Below are 18,659 nucleotides of genomic sequence, written 5' to 3'. Positions count from 1 at the left end.
TGGTCTGGAAGTCCAGAAGCTGCTCCACCACCTAGGCTGAGTCTGTGGGGGAGACTGAAGGACAATCGGAGTTAACCTGACAGCCCATACCTCCTCTGTCCAACCCAACTCCACATCTCCACTGGGGTATTTACATGAAGCGCTACCCCAGAGCCTGGGCCTCAGTGAGGCTCACAGCCACAGGCTTAGGGCTGTCATGGTGGCCACATCCTTCTTTGGGTGACTCTGGTTTCCTGGTTCTGAGAGGCCAGGTCCTGGGCTCAAGCAAGGCCCTGCTTCACCCCCTAACCCTCCACCTAGTTGTCCAAAGATCCCTCAGCACCTTTGTTAACATGGAGACCCAGCCCAAGGATCTTCATGCTGGCCTAACCATGGGGACCTGGTGGAGGATATTGCCTGAACCCAGAGTGGGAAAGAGGCCTTCCCTGAGGTGCAGATGGGGAGGCTTCATGGACCAATGGTGGACTCAGATACTGGGAGTGGAGACATGGCTAGCTTGTGGTTTCCTGGAATATCCCTGGCACAGTCAGGGCCAGAAGGGCTGAGCAAGGTCCTCCTCCAAGAAAAGTCAAGTAGAAGGCCACAGAATAGGAATGGAAGGATATGCCTAAGGAGGAGCTGTGCAGTCACACAGCGCCAGCCTGGGACCTCCCCAGCCTGCCTCCATTGAAACTGTTGACAACAGTAACGGGGATTGAAGAGATGGTTTAGTACATAAAAGCATTTGTGCGCAGGCACGAGGACCTGAGTTCACATCCCAGCACCTGTGTAAAAAGCCAAGTGTGTCACACGAGCCAGTAACCCCAGCACTGATGTGTTGGTGTGTCAGCGGTGAAAGTAGAGGACCACCAGGGTTGCCGGCCATCAGCCCAGCTCCATGGTCAGTGAGAAACCCTGTCTCAAGGGAATAAGGCAAAGAGTCATAGAACAGAACACTCAACGTCCTTCTCTGGCTCTGGTACACATGTGCAAGGATGCTGCACCAGTACACACACGTGCACATATAACACACACACACACTCACACAATAATAACAATAATAACAGTAATAATAATAATGGTAATATACATCTCATAATAGCAGTAAACGTTTACTGAGGCCTCGTGTAGTAAGACTTAAGTGGATTTTCTCTTTTACTGAATCTTCCAAAGAGTTACTACTGTTGTCCCTGCTGAAGATGGAGAAACTGAGGCACAAAGAGGTTGGAGGACTTGCCCATAGCCACAGACCGGGCATCTGAGTGGAGGCAGCCTGGTCCAGAGCCTGTAACACACTCGTCAGCCAGTGAGGAGCCAAGTACATGATTACCCAGAAACACCCAGAAAGGCAGAAGACCCCCTGGGAGGATGGAGTCATGATTACCCAGAAATGCCCAGAAAGGCAGAGGACCCCCACCCCCACACCAGGTGGATGTCGTCCAACTCGGATTCCCTTCCTGTGGTTCAAGGACATTGTGTGTCTGATGGAGAATCTACCCCAACCAGCTGCTCTGGTGTTAGGAGTGCCTGGGCACAAACCCCTAAAAGTGACCTTGTTCAGCTGCACAATGAAAGACGATGGATGTATGAAAGCCAAAGGCGTTGGGGGTCCCAGACTCTCTCACCGGTCGATGGGCCCTCAGGCAGGTAACAGCTGCATTTCCAGGGGGCAATTTTGGAGCTAATGCCTTGGCGCACAAGCCAACAGTGCCCCCTACTGTCCATCCTGGGGAAAGCACTGACTGTCTCCGACCTGGTCTGACAGGCAGGTCTAAAGCAGGGCAGATTCTCTCCCATTGTGGGCAGAATTTGTAGATTTTGAACACACACACCCTCATGTCCACCAGGAAAATCCGGTCCTACACAATGATTTAGAGCCCTCAAGCCCAGCTGGCTCTGTTTCAAGGAAGAGACAGAGGCCTGGCTTTGGCTGCTGGTCTACACCACCTGTGGGGGTGGGGACTAAGGAGGGGGAAGGGCTGGATTTCTTGGCCTTGGGAAAGATAGAAAGTTGAAGTCGTCATCAGTTGGGACTGACAGAAGGAAGAGTGGCCCCAGGCTTAGGCCAGGACAGTGTGAGTATCTGTAAGTGCTGAGCAGGTGTGATCCAGCCTGGCGTAGCCTCCTGGCTCGCAGGCCTGTGCTCTGTCCATAGCTGGCCAATGGAACTGCACTCAGGTATGAAGGACCAGGACAAGGATCCACACGCTGTCTTCTGCCCTAGGTAATTCTGAGAGGTGAAATGGACCCCTGGAGGGTACAGCGGACTCTGGTGTTCCGCAACCAGCCCACCGCCTTCCCTGGATGAGCCAGGGCTGTGGGCTGCTGGGAGTAGAAGAGGCTGAGACTGCAGGCTGGGAGCTGGATTAGTGTGTCATCTGGGAGGAGCTGACTGCCTCCTTCTCTGCCTTGGCTTTGGCCTCTGAGTAATGCCTCTGTGAGCAGAACCACAGGAAGAGGAAGAAACCTACAAGACAGGCTGGTCAGTGAGAACGTCGCCAGAACCCAACAACTTCCTGTCGTTGGCAGGGTAGAGGGACAGACCCGGAGGGCACCTTCATGCAGTTCAGAGGCAAGCCTCCCTCTGGGCAGATGTGTCCCCAGACCAGTTAAAATGGAGCTGTGGGCTCAGTCATCATGCACCCCTTGACCTAGAGACACCCAATGACTAGCCCCTCCCAGTGCCTACCGCCCGGCGAGCTCCTGCAGCCTACCATAGAGCGAGTTGAAGATGGTGAAGAGGAAGAGCTGAGGCAGCAGGAAGACACTGATGGAGAAGAAGGCCAGGGCCCAGGTGGTGCCCAGTAGCACAGTGAGGCCCAGCACCATGACAGTGTCCCGATAGGCCCAGGGGCTCAGTGCCTTCTCCCGAGCCCGGAGCCTGCACAAGATCCACAGAGCCCAGGCTAGCACCACCAGGTTGAACAGAGATGTTAGGCCACCATAGCCCATGACCAGGACCCTGTGTACCGTGGGACTGCTCACCCAGCACCTGCAGGAGAGGAGAGAGGGCCACGATTAGCATGACCCCAAGACCTGCACGAGGCCAAGTGCCTTGGGAGCCTTGGGACCGACTCTTATCCATGCCTGGTCTCGCTGGCCCAGTGATTGTAACTTGCCTGATAGTTCATATGCCCAAGCCCCTCGCCCAGCTTCCCATCAGCCACCACAACAGGATCATCCGGCACCTCCACCCACTCACTGAAGTGCCTCCTTTCAGCCACGGTGCCTCGAGCCTCCTCCCCTCACTCTGCTGCCTCAGCTCCTCCATGCCCACCTGACCAATGTCCTAGTAGATGACTGGCCTGGGCTCTCACTCTGGAAGCTTCCTCTTCCGTTCTACCCACCATCATTATCTTGTCCTCACCTCTGTGCAATGGGACACGCCTCCCTAGACATTTCCCCACCGAGAACTGAGCAGTTTGTGAAGCACAACCCCTGGTTTGGTGGGTAGATGATCTAGTATGAAAGAGCTGTGGAGCAGATGAGCTGTAGGGAAATCCCACAGAGCACTGGGGATGCCTGCTGGGCCCTGACTTGGGCCTAAGCCCTCCAAGAGGCCTTGGGCTTTCCCTATCTAGGACACCTTCAAGACAGGTGCAAATCTTTGCTTAGGTCAGAGCATGCCCTAAGGTCAACATGGGTTATCCAGGCGCTCCTCATTACAGACCAGGGGCAGGCACCTAACGGTCTCCATCCCACAGTTAAGGCTTCTGCTCAGGAGCTCAGGCTGGCTGGGGCAAGGGTGGGACTTGAAGCCCCTTGGTCTGGGCCCTGAGTCTGAGTTCCTGTCACAATCATGTATCTAGAGACCCCCTCCTGGGGCCCTGACACTGGAGTCATGGTGTCTTTGAACACCATTTATAAGAGCCATGCACATTGGTAACCAGCATTATGCGTCCTCTGCTTTTGCTGCTACAGAATGTTCTAGCATGAAGGCTCTGCCACTGCTTGCTACTCCAGCATCCCTGCTACGTGACCAGACTGTGTATGAAGAGTGCTTTTTAAAACGTCACTTTAGTTTAGGGATGCAGATAGATGAAAGGTGGGTAGATAGGTAAGTAGATGATAGATAGATGATAGATAGATAGATAGATAGATAGATAGATAGATAGATAGATAGATGAATAGATGAATAGATGGATGGATGGATGGATACATAGAAGATAGAGTTCTATGAGTTTTTAATGGAAGATAAAAGTCACCAAAGCGGGATAACAATCTCCTGAAGGACAGAAAGGGGTAAGAAATGCAGGGACGCTGGTTCAGAGTGCGAAGGTTCCCATTTGTCCACTGCTGTGTTCCTGTCTTGGGGACGTGACAACTAAGCTCTTCTGTCCCCACTGCACATGATATAATGAGATATATCTCTAAAGGGGCTCACCCCTCAGCAATATCCATGCCACTTCACACTCTTCCCCAAACTCCCGGTGACAGGCGCGAGTTGGAGCTGGACAATGTCTGGGGGACTACTCTGGAGCTGCTGGCAGGCCAAGTCCCAGCTTTCGGTTGATAGCCTTGGATGTCATGGAAGAGTTCTTGAGCTGTCTGTGCCTCAGTTGCCCTGTTGTGACATAGGGCTGGCAGTGGGGCTGAGCCCTCACTGTGAGCACTGAACATGCTCGTCCACCAAGCCTGTTCCCATGAGCCCTGAGCCATCCTGAGCTGCCATGGTGGCTGGACTTTCAGCTCTCCAGATGGCTTCATGAGGGTCTTATTCATTATTTTATTGATTGTTGTTATATGTGCGTGGTGTGTGGGAGTGTAAGCATGCATGCCATGACACACACAGATGTGGGGGTCAAAGGACAGCTTCGGGGAGTTCGTTTTCTCCCTCCACCATAGGTTCTGGGGATAGAATTCAGGTTGTAAGTTTGGGCCTTTACCCACGAGCGGTCTCACTCACCCTCCACAGGGGTCTCCTCCACCACTGTAGTGTACCCACCTGTTGGAAGTGTTTTATCGTAATAATAATCTTGATGTCCTTGAATGTAGAAAGCCACAGCAGACTTTGTCTTCCTCTCTGCTGCCTCCCCCCCCCCCCCCGCCCCCAGGCCCTGTAGAAGCTGAGTTCATCCCCTTTAGCATTATCCATGTATCCATCCATCCCCCAGGTCCCACACCAGCAGCATGGGAGTGCTGGCAGTGTCCTGTGCTCTGTGCAAGGAAGAGCTAAGCTGAGCCTGCCAGCTAAACAAGGTGGCCTGAAGACACAGCAGTCAGGTGCCAGCTGAGCTTAGCAGCTCTGGTGCCTGCACTGGGTAAAACCACAGAACCAACCATGTGGCCATGTGATATATGGCCAAGTGTTGCCAGGACCTCCTAAATCAGTGGTTCTCAATCTGTGGGTCTGAACCCCCACAGCAGTGACATATCTAATATCTACATTACAATTCATAACAGTAGCAAAATTACAGTTAGGAAGCAGCAACGAAAATAATTCTGTGGTTGGGGGTCACCACACCATGAGGAACCGTATTAAAGGGCTGCAGCATTAGGAAGGTTGAGAGCCACTATAACTGGTCCTGGAGGCTCAGCAAGTATTGGTGTCCACTCTGTGGCTTCCCAGTCCATCAGCACAGAGCAGGCATCCACCCCTGCAGAGACCTCAGGGACATGGAAAGGGTGAGAAGAACCCATGGGGATCCTCCCCGCTCCCAAACCATGGCTCCCTCTCTGCCCCTCAGCCATCACTTCACCCTAGAAAGCCCAGCCCTGCATGGCCCCTTTATCTCACCAGGCACTCACATGGACACATTCTGGAAGGTTGTGCCATTTTCCTGGCTATTGAAGAAAGAGATCTCACGGGGCCCGTACACTGAGCTCTTGACCACCAGAAGAAACAGCACCAGGAGGGCGGGAAACCCTGAGGGGCGAGACAAAGACAGGAAGCCCCCGAGATGAGCTGGCTCTGGTCCTCGCGCCCGCTGATGGAGGAGGGGATGCACACTGTGCTGAGCTGCGGCCCCACACGAGAGCCGGCTTCAGAGCCAGCTCAGTGGTCAGTGAAATTCCAGAGCTGAGTGGCAGCGGCGGCCGTGGTGGTCACCTGGGAGGTGGCAGGGAGTGAACCGGAGGTGGGGGTGGCCGGGGAACTTGAGAGGAAATAGAGATAATAACAAGATGGACTAAGGTGGTGCAGGCGTCCATGGTGGTGCTGCTGTGGCAAAGGGGATGAGTGAGGGATGGTGGTGGGGTGCAGTGAAGGTGTGGAAGGTGATGGGGATGAAGGAGGTGGGGTGCTGGAGATGGGAGTAAAGGCAGGTGTGGGTGGTAGAGGCAGGGACCTGGGGGTGGTGACAGTGGGAACAGGGGACTGGGGGTGCTGAGAATGGAGGAGATGAGGGTCCCAATAGCAGTAATGGTAGTGTTGGAAACGCACATAGGGAGGTGACGGTATGCAGGAGCAATGGCGGTGTTGGGGGTGGAGGGGATGGTGGAGCTGATGCCATGATGGAGATGGAGTTAGAGATGCCGGAGAGAACTTAATAATATTGAAAGGGATGGTGAGTGTTGACGGGGATGGTAGCTCATGCTCATGCAGTTGTGGTCACTGGGACAGGCAGGAGGACTTGGGGTTAGCACCCTGGACTCGGGCAGTTCCAGAGGTAAGTGAGACAGGTGTCCCTTACCCCAGCCCAGCACGCAGAGCTTGAGCAAGTATCGGTGGATGTAGACATTGTAGACGCGCCCCAGGAGAAGGTAGAGGTTGAAGCCTTCGATGGCCATCCAGGTAAGGCAGCTGAGCAGCGCGTAGTGTAGGGTGGCAGCCAGCACCAGGCAGACTGACCTGGGCACTGTGAGTGGGGCCATCTGGGAGCTCAGAAGGAAGGTGACATTCAGGAGCAGAACAGAGCCGTGCAGGTTCACGTGGATGCGTGAGATGGAGTCACTTTGCTTCCTGGGGGTGGGACATCACTCAGACAGGGCCACGGCCTGGCTCACAGATGCCCAGTGATGGGGGAACTGAAGCTAACGGGGAGAGACGCAGTAGCTGCCACAGTGTTAGGATGGCGTATGCTCTGTGACCCTTCCCTCTGAGTAACCCACCTGCCCCGGAAAGCTGGAGCAAGACACGAAGCGGCAGCAGGGTGGGGGGCTGGGCAAGGCAGGAGTTACCTGGAGTGGGCATGCAGGAGTATGGCGAGCAGGGAGGCCACAATGGAGATGCTGCAGCCCACCAGGGAGATGTACTCAAGGGGCACCTGTAGCTCAGCGGGCACCGGGTCTGCAGAGAGCTGCTACAGGGCAAAAGGAGATAAGGGCCTGAAGCTTAGAAATGCCCAGCTCTCTCTGGGCGCCACCAGAAAAGTCTCCCAGACCTCAGTTCCAAGTTCCTTCCCCACAGCCCAGCCCAGTCCTGCCTTGAATGAAGCCATAGCCTGCACTGTGGCTCTTGTAACCCACAACCCCCTGAAAGCACTCCATGCACATAGGTGGGGTGCCCTTCCCCCACTCTGTGGATAGGCACAAGTCTGGGCTAAGACTCGGTAAGGGAGGCTCTTGAATTCCACTGGTCTGAAAGCCAGCAAGGCATGAGCCTGAAGGTTCTGGCAGCTGTGTTATTATCCCCCAGGGCATCCCAGCTGAGGGCCAAGCCAGGATGGAGCGAGCATAGCGGAGGGACAGAGATGGAATCCTGTCTTAGTGTGATCTAGCCCCTGGATCAAGCCATGCCTGAAGCATAACAGACTTTTAAAGGCAAGCAGGTCCCTAAATTGGCTTGTGTGACTCAATCATGGGAGGGTGGGGCTCACCACCTTTACGCTGTCTTCAGCCTTGCTCCTGTGCCACCTCTCAGGGGCTCCCGAAGCTCCCATCCCCCTCACTCAAGGCGAATGCCCGCATACCATGAGAACCGCGAAGTAGGTGAGGTGGTGGCAGTGGCAGAGAACTTGAGAGGGTGAGGGCTGCTCTGTAGAACAGCCCTCGGGGCTCCAGGCCCCCCAGCTGCGCTCGGCGGCTCCCTCCTTCCAGAAAACACAGGTTACTGTGTACCCTTCCTGAAACGAGATGTGAGAGTCAGTCCAGGGGTGTGGGACGACATCTCATGTTAGGTGCTGGGGCCCTGGGGCCCAAGGGAGATTCAACTGCACCACTGTCAACATTTTGTGGGTGCTGGCTGGGTTTTGGCAATCCCAGATGCCAGCCCCACTGCTGTGGGATGGTCTGTATGTCAAGTGTGTTGCTGATTGGTCAGTAAATAAAACACTGATTGGCCATTGGCTAGGCAGGAAGTGTAGGCGGGACAAGGAGAAGAATTCTGGGAAGTGGAAGGCTGAGTCAGAGAGACACTGCCAGCCACCGCCATGACAAGCCGCGTGTGAAGATGCTGGTAAGCCACGAGCCATGTGGCAAGGTATAGATGAATGGAAATGGATTTAAGCTGTAAGAACAGTTAGCAAGAAGCCTGCCACGGCCATACAGTTTGTAACCAATATAAGTCTCTGTGTTTACTTGGTTGGGTCTGAGTGGCTGTGGGACTGGCAGGTGAGAGAGATTTGTCCTGACTGTGGGCCAGGCAGGAAAACTCTAGCTACACCCCACCTTCACCACAAGTTCTCAGTGTCTTGGACAAGTGGGTAAGCTTCTCTGAGCCTTAGTACATTCATCTGCAAAATGGACCCTACATATCCAAGTTACAAGGTTCCAGCAGAAGCACAAAAGGCCACTCAGCCTTCGGGGTGGGGGTGGCAGTGGTGGCCCTTCGTGTGGCAGGGCTTCTATAAGCCACTGTTTGCTACCTCCTCACAGACCCATCACGGAGATTCATTTGCAGCCAAGCCCCATGATGGAGGCAAGGGGTCTGACGCAGAGACACAGATATGCTATGGAAAGCGGCAGAGGAGGGAGAGACAGAAGGAGGCCTTAGGGGATATGGACTGAACAGAAGTGGAAGAACGGGACACTCCTTCCAAAGGGAAGGGCGATGGCAAAGCTCCAAAGGCAGGAGGGAGGGTCGCCGAGAAGATGAGAATGAAGCCTTCCTGACAGACTGAGGCGGACGGAGCCAGAAGACAGACTCTGGACTTCTTCACAGGGAGGCAGGCAGGCCGGGGACACAGAAGCAGCGGCATCGGGACTCATGTCTCCCGGATACTCTTCTCTGTCCCAGCATCAGCACCAGCACTACCCCACCCCATGTGACCCAGCCTGGCAAATCCACACATCTCATCCTCACAGCCTGCTTCAGTCATAGACACGTGAGTCAGTCAGACCTTTCAGAGCCCTGGTTTGCACTGCGGGGAAGAACCTTAGACTCAAACCCGGTGTCTTCAGCATCCATCTTCCCATAGGAGTGAAAGCCAAGGAAAACATTGTTGAGACTAGAGAAGACGGAACTCTAACAGTATTATGTCTGTGCCTGGATCCAGCCATACCTGAAGGTGGAACTCCCCTGAACATTCCATTGATAGGAACACATAAATCCCCTTTAGAGCTTAAGCTGGCTCTCTAGCACTAGCAACTGGGAAAAAAAAAATCATGACAAAATTCTTTCTTCACAGAAATTTCCAAAGAACAGATTTAAGGTTGTTTCCCATATGGTGCCACGATTTTCAGTTTGGCCAAACCAGGGTTGACTAGAAAGCTTCCGGGGCTGGGGTGGAGGTGGGCCCAACAGTACCAGACTTTGGTTGTGCCAGAAGCTGATGTTGACCGGCTTCTGAAGGTTGTTCACGGGCCTGTGGTCCAGCTGGGCCCCCAGGACATAGTTATTGAGCAGGGATGAGTTACTGTCGTCCTGGAAGAACAGGAGAAAAGAGGCTAAGTAGAGGAGAACCAGAGAGATCCCGTGTGAGATCAGAATTCTCATCCCGGCCTCTCCTCCCTGTCGCCTGGAGTCAAGCTTCTGGGCAGGCCTGTGAAGGATTATCTAGATCAGGTTAGATAGGCCTGTGCCCTCCTGCTCACCATGATGGACTACATCCTCAAACTATGGGCCAACAAATTCTTCCTAAGTTGCTTTTGTCTCTCCCTAAAGCAGGTAGGGAAAGTGGGTCCCAGAGTGGCAGTGACTAGCTACGGTTGCACAGTGAGCTGGTCCCCACTCCCAGCCCCACCTGTGACACAGAGGCCTCCTTAGCTACCCTCTGCTGACCTGGAAGAGGTCTGCGGTGAAGAAGTAGATGCGGATGAGCCGGAGCTCCGCAGGCCTGGACGTCACACAGGCCTTCTGGGTCAGCTCAGCAGGAAACTGCATGGCATGTGGGGCCCAGGCCTGGGGATGGCAGCAGATGGGCTGAAGCCTAGTGATCAGAGATCACAGATCCAGTCCCAACACCTTTGGGCTCCCTCCCCATTAAACAGTACCAGGCCTCACCTGAGCCCCCACTTTCTGACGGCACCTCCTCCCAGACCTCCCCCCCCATCTTCATTCTCTGAGGACAGAACCACCCCAGCACACACGCATGCACGCATGCACGAACACGCATGCGCGCACTGGCCAAGCATCCTGCCCTATTAACACCAGAGTCTTAAAAGGACACAGGTGGTCCTGGCTGCCACCAGCCCCAGGGACCTGCCCCCCACCTGCCTCCAAGCAAAATCAGGATGAAGGCCCTGACCACGAGGAATCATGGAGTACCTCCTCTGTCTGCTCTCCACAGAGGAAAACAGAAGAGGCAACTCCCAGCTGGTCAGGGCAGAGCGTGGACAGGGGACTAGGGCACCAGGCAGTGGGGGAAGATCTTGACCATGAGCCCCTGCAGGACTTCCCTGGCTGCCTCTGACCTGGGAGGCATTTGTCAGGGTGGCACTGGACAGGGAGAGGCCAGGAAAGTTGCAACCCAGCTTGAAGACCAGAGACTGGATAGAGTTTGTCTGCAGCGTCAAGTTGTGCCCGCGGAAGCTGGCGTTGAGCAGCATCTCCTCCAGGCGATGGATATGCCTGGGACTGGGCAGCAGTGGGGGAGGAGCTTGAGACAGCCTGGGGGTGGGGCCTCCCACCCCCACCCAGCCCTCCCACTGTTACATCTCTACTCCCCAAACCCCCAACCCGCCCTGTGTAACCCATGTCCCCAGCCCACGTCTTAGAGCCCCTGCCTAGGAAATGTATGGACCCATTTGACTCATAACACTTCAGCAAGGGTCCTCACTAGACAATAAACTCTGGGAGGGCTATGGCAAGCCTCTCTTGAAACTCCAGACCCTGGTACCAGGCACACAGTGAGCACTCACACAGTGGGTACTCACACAGTGGGCACTCAGTCACCACAAACTGAATATGTGTATGGCTGAGGGTACACCTGACTCACCTCACTCTGGAAGACAAGGTCCGGCCAAAGGGCCGCTCAAGGCGCTTCATCAGGTGCAGTAGCTCTGACAGTGTTTCTGTGGACAGTGGGACTCAGGCCTTGAGCCAGCTTCTCAGCACTCCTCCCCCAAGAAGCCATCACCTACCTGCTTGGATACTTTGAGCAGCCAGAAGGCACAGGCAGAAGGAAAGGGACCTGTGTGCATCCATGTCCTCAGCTGGTATCCTCTTGGCCTTGGAGAGGGGATATCATGGTCAGTACCTCTACCTTCTAGATATTTGTGTAACCCCCAGCTTTCCTCTCCTCCTCCTCCTCCTCCTCCTCCTCCTCCTCCTCCTCCTCCTCCTCCTTGTTCTTCTTCTTCGTTGTTGTTGAGATAGGATCTTGTGTAGCCCAGGCTGGCCTCAAACTTGCTAAGTAGCTGAGGGAGACCTTGAACTTCTGATCCTCCTGCTCCTTCCCCACAAGGTGATGAGATTGCAAAACTCATCACAACACCCACCAGTACTGAGGATCAAACCCAGGGCCCCATGCATGCTAGGCAAGCCAACTCCACCCCTAACCCAGGACGGTCAGCTTCTCCACTACTTCTCCAACTCCTTCATAAGGAAACTCAGGCGGAGGCCAGAGTCTGTCTTGGCTTGAAGATGGCTGAAGCCAAGTATCCTTGGCCCCAGAAAGTTTGACCATTGAGTATAGCTGCCATTAGCTGCTAAGCCAGAGAGTCTCCCTGAGGGTTCCCCGCCTCAGTGTGTTGGGCGTGGGGTACTACTAAGAGCAAGCAAGGCATAATTCTGACCCATCTGTTGACAGACCTTGCCTAGCAAGTCCAAGGCCCTAGTTCAATCCCCAGCACCTCAGAAAAAGAGGAAAATAGATGAATGAATGAACTTCTACTTAAATACAGTAAGATTATGTCTGCCCCAAAAGGAGGCTGGATGGATAAGATAAGCACAAAGCAAAAGGCATAGTGACACATGTCTTTAATCCCAGCACTCGGAAACAGGCAGGCAGATCTCTGAGTTCAAGGCCAGCCTGGTCTATAGAGAGTTCCAGGACAGCCAGGGCTATGCAGAGAAACCCTTGTCTGGAAAAACAAACAAAAACAAACAAAAAAGATAAGCACAAAGCCACAAGACAGAAAAATGGGGAGGAGGAGGACAGATGAGATTTCTCTAGTGACATAGAGCAAGTGACTGCCTGGGAAATAAATTTGACAATTTTATCTATTATTGCAATGGGGAAAGGAGGGGGACTTGGGGAGAATATGGGAAGCAAGGAGACACCAGCTAGTTCAAGGCTCATGGCCTTGCAAGCACTTGAGAATGGGAGACATCAGGGGCCTCTGAAGAGGGATGGAAGATGAGGCTACACACAGGATTTAGTCAGGGAGACAGCCCGACGGGTGAGCCCTTGCCACATCAACAAGAGACCAGAGTCTGCATCCTTAGAGCCCTTGTAAATACCGGGTGAGCAAAGTGACCGTCTGTTATTCCAGACTCAGAAGGCAGACAGGGGATCCAGAGAAAGCTGGCTAGATGAACCATATTGGTGAGCTCTCGCTTTGATTGAGAGCTACTGCCTCATTGAATACGGATGTGAGGGAGAATACAGAGGTAGGGAGGTAAACAGATAAGATAGATAGATAGATAGATAGATAGATAGATAGATAGATAGATAGATAGATAGATGAATAGATGAATAAATGTAAAAATAAATTAATAAATTTGAGTTTTTTATTTTGTTTTGTTTTTTTGAGACAAGATCTCACTATGTAGCTCTGGCTATTGTGGAACTCATGGTGTAGACCAGGCTGGCCTCAAACTTACAGAGAGCCCCCTGCCTCTGCCTCAGCAATACTAGGATTAAAGGCATGGTTACCATGCCTGGCCTTACAACATTTTTTTCGGTGATATGGCAGCATAATTCATTTGGGCCAAGAATCTCTTTGATATAAGAATCTTGATAGAAGAATAAAATAATACGGCAAAGAGTCCATGTACGCTGTGTCTGAATGAATCTGAAGAATTTTGCTTGGTCCTTTTGCCAAGCAAGTGGGGTGAAGACACCCATGACTGCTGGCCACATGTGCTGTTTCCTGCTTTGACATATCACAGTATCAGACCTTAATGTTCCCAAACTGTGTATCTGTGCTATAACTTTATTCAGTAGAACACAACCTTGAGCCCCAAAGGATGAAAATTCGGAAAAAAAACAAAAAACAAAAAACAATCCTTCACACCACTGAACGCAGTGTACACAGTCTGTTTCTGTCATAGAATGTGCCTAACCTGATCAGAGGGACTGACTTCTCATTAAATTACTTCAGGAATTAATTAAAGCTATTAAGGAAAGAATTTCTAAAAATAGGGCCAGGGAGATGGCTGAGACGGTAAGAGAGCTTGCTGCGTGATAAACATCATGACCAAAACCATCTGGTTGGGGGGCATTTCAGCTTACAGCTTACATTCCATCATGGAGGGAAGTCAGGGCAGGAACTGAAGCAGAAGCCGTGAAGGAACATGCTTACTGGCTCACTCCTCCTGACTCCTCAGCTGGCTTTCTTAGAGAACCCAGGACCACCTGTCCATCAGAGACACCGTCCACAGTGGGCTGGGCCCTCCCACCTCATCGTTAATCAGGATGATGATACCCCACAGGGCAATCCGATGGAGTCAATTCCTCAATGGATGTTTCCTCTTCCTAAAATGATTCTAGTTTATGTCAAGTTGACAACAGAACAACAAAACACAACTAAGCAGCGTTCCACACAGGGCTGACTACCTGAATTCCTTGGGCAGAACACGTTAGAAAGAGAGAACCCACTCCCAAAGGCCTCCCTGACCTCCACATACATGCTGTGCAGGAGCATGACTACACACACACACACACACACACACACACACACACTAAATAAGTAAATAAATAAATGAATAAATGTTAAAAAAAAAATAAAGCCACACAGGTGTCCACACTCACACATGTGCATGCACACTCATGTGCAACATGATAATTAGAAAGAAAGGAAAGAGCTGGCTTGGAGATGGACAGATGGCTGCACAGTCAAGAGTGCCTGCCCTGTAGTCATGAGGACTGGCATCCAAGTCCCAGCTCCCCTGTAACAAACCCATGTTCCCCACGAGCACCTGCCGCCCCAGTGCCAAGCAAACAGAGGCAGGGAGATTTCTGGGGTTTGCTGGTTTCCAGCCTAACCAAGGCATAAGCACCAGGTTCAAGTGACCCTGCCTAAGAGGAACAGTTAAAGAGGATGTAGAATGCCCCACACTCGCTTCTGGTCTCTGTGTGCACGCATGTGCACACTCGCACACACAGAGACAAGTGAAAATCTTTTATAAAAATAAACTGTTCCAGCAAGATGGTTCAGGGGGTAAAGGCACTTGCTACCATGCCTGACAACCTGAGTTAAATACTCAGGACCCACATGGTGGAAAGAGAGGACTATCTCTTACAAGTTGTCCTCTGACCTCCACACAAGCACTATGAACTATACACACCCACACACGTACACACACACTTACACAATAAATAAATGTGTTTTAAAAGTTTAAAGCCTAGTGCAGCAGTACACATATTTAATCTCAGCACTGTGAAGGCAGAGGCAAGCAGATCTTTATGAGTTCTAGGTCAGCCTAGTCTACTTAGTGAGTTCCAAGCTATGCAGGGCTACATAGTGAGTCCCTGTTTTTTAAATAATAATAATAATAATAATAATAATAATAATAATAATAATAATAATAATAATTTATAGAAGTAAAGTTGAAGGTCTGGAGAGGTGACTCAGCAATTAAAAGCACTTGTCAAAGGATTTGGATTCAGTTCCCAGGACCTACATGGCAGCTCACAACCATGTGTCCCTCTAGTTCCAGGGGATCTGATGCCCTCTCTTCTAGCCTCTGCAGTCAATGAGCTCACATATGGGGTACATATATACATGTGGGCAAAACACTCACACCCATAAAATTAAAATTACAAATAAATAAATGCTTTTTTAAAAGGAGGGGACTTAAAATGTCTATTAATAGAGGGATAGCTGAATAACACAGGGTTCAGTGGCTCCTGGGAAACAGCTAGGCAGGGGTGTGTGTGTGTGTGTGTGTGTGCCTGCATGACAAGCCAGCGCTGTGGTGAGGGCCAGTGGTAGAGCACTCGCCTCATCCATGCAGCCTGCGTTCCACAGCAGCACCACCAACAGAAACTGAAACTAAACACACATCTACCACAGGAGCTTGCAGTAGCTCTTGAGTGTTCGTCTGAGAAATAAGAACATGTTCACAAAGAAATCTGTACACAAACGTTCACATCAGCTTTATTAATAATATCCCAAAATTGGGGGACTGGCAAGACTGTTTCAGTGGGTAAGGGCACTTACCACAAAAACCTGGTGACCTGACTTCAGTGTCTGCAACCCACGTAAAGGTTGGAGAGAACCAAACCCATGAAGTTGTCCTTTGACATCAACATTATTTCAATGGCACATGTGCATCCTACTCGTACACACGTCATACAACTGTAACACAGCCACGCCGTGAGGTCTAACTGTAACACAGCCACGCCGTGAGGTCTAACTGTAACACAGCCACGCCGTGAGGTCTAACTGTAACACAGCCACGCTGTGAGGTCTAACTGTAACGCAGCCACGCTGTGAGGTCTAACTGTAACGCAGCCACGCTGTGAGGTCTAACTGTAACACAGCCACGCCATGAGGTGTAAATCAGCAATTCGGAGAAATATGTTTCTTAAAAAAAAACCAAAAACTATATACTTGTCAGGTATGGTAGCATGTGCCACGAATCCCAGCACTTGAGAGGCAGAAGTAGGTAAATCTCTGTGAGTTCTGGGACAGCCTGGTCTACCTAGTAAGCCCTGTCTCAATAAAAGCCAACAACAACAACAACAAAACTATATACTTAGATGGATCTCAAAGAAATTCTACTGAGTAAACAACCAAAAATACTCAAAATGTTAAGACCGTGTGATGTGACCAGCAGAACATGCTTGAAATGATAATTACAGAGACACGGAGATCAGCAGTTGCCACAGGCAAGGGAGGGCTCCTGTGCACTAGGAAGGGGGAGCGTGAGGACCAATGTGATGATGGAGCAGTCTGTGCTGTGACTGTGTTGGCTGTTCCAGGAGTTTACATTTGATAAACTGCACAGAACTCAATCCTCACCCACACTGTACTGGGGTATAAACGAACACGTATTGAGCTGATGATCTCTGTGAATCACACTGAAGTCAACTGCTTAAGCTAGAGAGCACACTATATGTGTGTAAGGTATCACTATAGGAGAAAAACTGGTGAAGAACACACAGAACTTTTCTGTATTTTTTTTTTTTGCAAGTACCTGTGAATTTGAAACTTTTTCCAAAATTAGCAGTTAAAAAAGGAAAGCCAGGGACGTAGCTCAGTGGTAATTGCTTAGCAAGCATTGGGGCTTAGTGATTACCAGTGATGAGAGAATACGCTAGACTAAAATTTTACTTTTTGAAGTTAAAAATGAGCAGACCATAGCATTTTGAGTGAAAGAGATTCTGAGAGTCATACAGGGCTGGGGTGTGGCTCAGCGGCGGAACACTTTCCTAGAGCAGGCAAAGCCCTGGTGATCTTCAACACAAAAGGGAAGAAACATGGTTTAGGGTTGTAAAAACTAGGGCCTGGAGAGGCAGCTCAAGTAGTTAAGAGCACTGGCTGCTGTTCCAGAGGACACAGGGCAGCTCACAACCACCTGGAGCTCCGGTCCCAAAGGACCCAGCACCCTCTTCTGACCTCCCTTGACATCAGGCTCCCAAGTGGTGCTTAGACATAGATGCAGGAAAACATCCAATAAAATAAAAAAATGTAAGGTTGTAAAACAATGTAATCCCATCCTTGCAAAAACAAGTGGCATTTCTTACATGTGCAAAAGCGGGAAGGTGTGCATCTGTGTGGGAGCAACATCACTTCTGTGTCGCCCTTGTCTGGGTTCCTAAGGTTTGCCCGTATGCTACACTTGCACACGTCTTGGTTTCTGTTTACTTTTTGGACAGCTTAGACATTTACATCTTTCAAATACTAACAGTAAGTAAAGAAATAAATACGAAAAGCTGTAAAATGCAAGGCTGTCTTCCATTCTGCAAGCCCAGCTGCTCAGTCCCGGGTCAGTGGCCTGCAGGATACTGCCTTCCTTGGAGTCTGCTCAAGCTAGCTTCCAATGTTTGTTTATGCAAACACAGACAAATGAGACTCCTGCCATGTGATACACAAAGTGGAGCCTGGGCTGTACTGTTCCGCCTTCAGCGTTTTCTCTTGAAAACACATCTGGGAGAGTCTGCCATGGCTGTTTCCAGGGATGCCACCTCTTCAACTGCCTGTGCTAATGTTATCTTAAGGTCTCACAGTCCTCTGTCAATAGCATTTAACGGGACAAGGATTCTAACACCCTCTGGCCGGCCAGGTCTATTGCTCTGACCAACAAGCTGCCAGGCTAGGGTGTTTGTCAGTGGTAGAGCGCTTGCTGAGCATGACCAGGCCCTGGGTTCCATCCCCAGTGCTACAAGAAACAAAACACAGTTATCACCGTATGTGCGTTCCTTCCAGTGTGTGCAGGTTCACCATTTGTACATCGGGGCACAATGTACCTTCCACTTTCTAGGAAGTTTCCGTAGTAGGAAAATCAGCCCCTGTCTATTACATGAGCATAAATAGTTTCTAGTTTGACATTTATTTTTTTAACATCACATGATCCTTTATTTGTGATGTAGAAGCATCGTTTTTAATCTTTCGGGTTTTGAGGCAGAGTCACACTGTGTAACCTGGACTAGCCTCAAACTCACTGTGTAACTGAGGCTGGCCTCAGTCTTAGTATCCTCCCGCATCCACTTCCCAAGTTCTGAGATCACAGGCAGGCACCACGACACCTGGTCTCTTATGTGGTGCTGGGGATCAAACCTAGGGCTTTGTGGATGCTAGGCAAAGCACTCTACAAACTGAGCTACAGTTCTAGCCCCCAGTTTTTAATACTATGTATTAATATATAAGCCAGTCTTAAGAGAGGAATCGAGCTGGGGTGCTAGATTGCATGATTCACTTACCTTCTTGAGATCTCGGGGAAGGGATGTGGGGCAAGCTTTGAGAAGACTGAGGAGGCTTTGGAAGGGACAACATGAACTGTTTCCAGTGAGACAGCCAGGACCTGGTAATGCAGAGACCTCAACTGTGAAACTATTAATGGGGAAACTGAAACCTGTGGGCAGAAGAGTTTGACCCTGAGGGTCTGGGCCCTAAGGCTTGAGTCTCAGGCCTTGGCCATGCCACTGCCAAGCAAACACAGAGAGGAGCAGCCTGACTCCACCTGTGACTATAAAAATCAAGGCTGGAGCAGAAGTCCTCCCCGCTCCAAACAGACAGAAGCTTCGGTTTCA

At 51.1% G+C, this 18,659-nt stretch overlaps 1 protein-coding gene across 1 annotated transcript; it reads right to left on the bottom strand.

Moving 5' to 3' along the window:
- Positions 1 to 1,857: 1,857 nt before the first annotated feature.
- On the bottom strand, positions 1,858 to 18,427 carry Adgrg5 (adhesion G protein-coupled receptor G5). The gene is made up of 12 exons (XM_059262705.1): positions 18,330 to 18,427; positions 11,380 to 11,467; positions 11,235 to 11,310; positions 10,711 to 10,867; positions 10,079 to 10,198; positions 9,605 to 9,721; positions 7,830 to 7,982; positions 7,099 to 7,220; positions 6,612 to 6,880; positions 5,728 to 5,845; positions 2,694 to 2,971; positions 1,858 to 2,446 (listed from the first exon to the last, which is right to left on the bottom strand). The coding sequence occupies exons 2-12, from the start codon at positions 11,441 to 11,443 to the stop codon at positions 2,346 to 2,348; spliced, it is 1,575 nt and encodes a 524-aa protein (XP_059118688.1). The 5' UTR covers positions 11,444 to 11,467; positions 18,330 to 18,427; the 3' UTR covers positions 1,858 to 2,345.
- Between the last annotated feature and the right edge of the window lie 232 nt (positions 18,428 to 18,659).

This window comes from Peromyscus eremicus, chromosome 5, assembly GCF_949786415.1.
Source record: "Peromyscus eremicus chromosome 5, PerEre_H2_v1, whole genome shotgun sequence".
Classification (NCBI taxonomy): Eukaryota; Metazoa; Chordata; class Mammalia; order Rodentia; family Cricetidae; genus Peromyscus; species Peromyscus eremicus.
The sequence above is the reverse complement of the archived record's forward strand: the minus strand, read 5'-3'. Positions and strand labels throughout refer to the sequence as shown.

Excerpts from the sequence above, each read along its gene's own strand:
- Adgrg5 (XM_059262705.1), bottom strand. The coding sequence starts at position 11,443 with ATGGATGCACACAGGTCCCTTTCCTTCTGCCTGTGCCTTCTGGCTGCT. Across the intron at positions 10,199-10,710 it reads CCCTGACAAATGCCTCCCAG|GCCTGGGCCCCACATGCCAT; the intron begins GTCAGAGGCAGC and ends TGCCATCCCCAG. Across the intron at positions 6,881-7,098 it reads CTCCTGCATGCCCACTCCAG|GAAGCAAAGTGACTCCATCT; the intron begins GTAACTCCTGCC and ends TCCCACCCCCAG.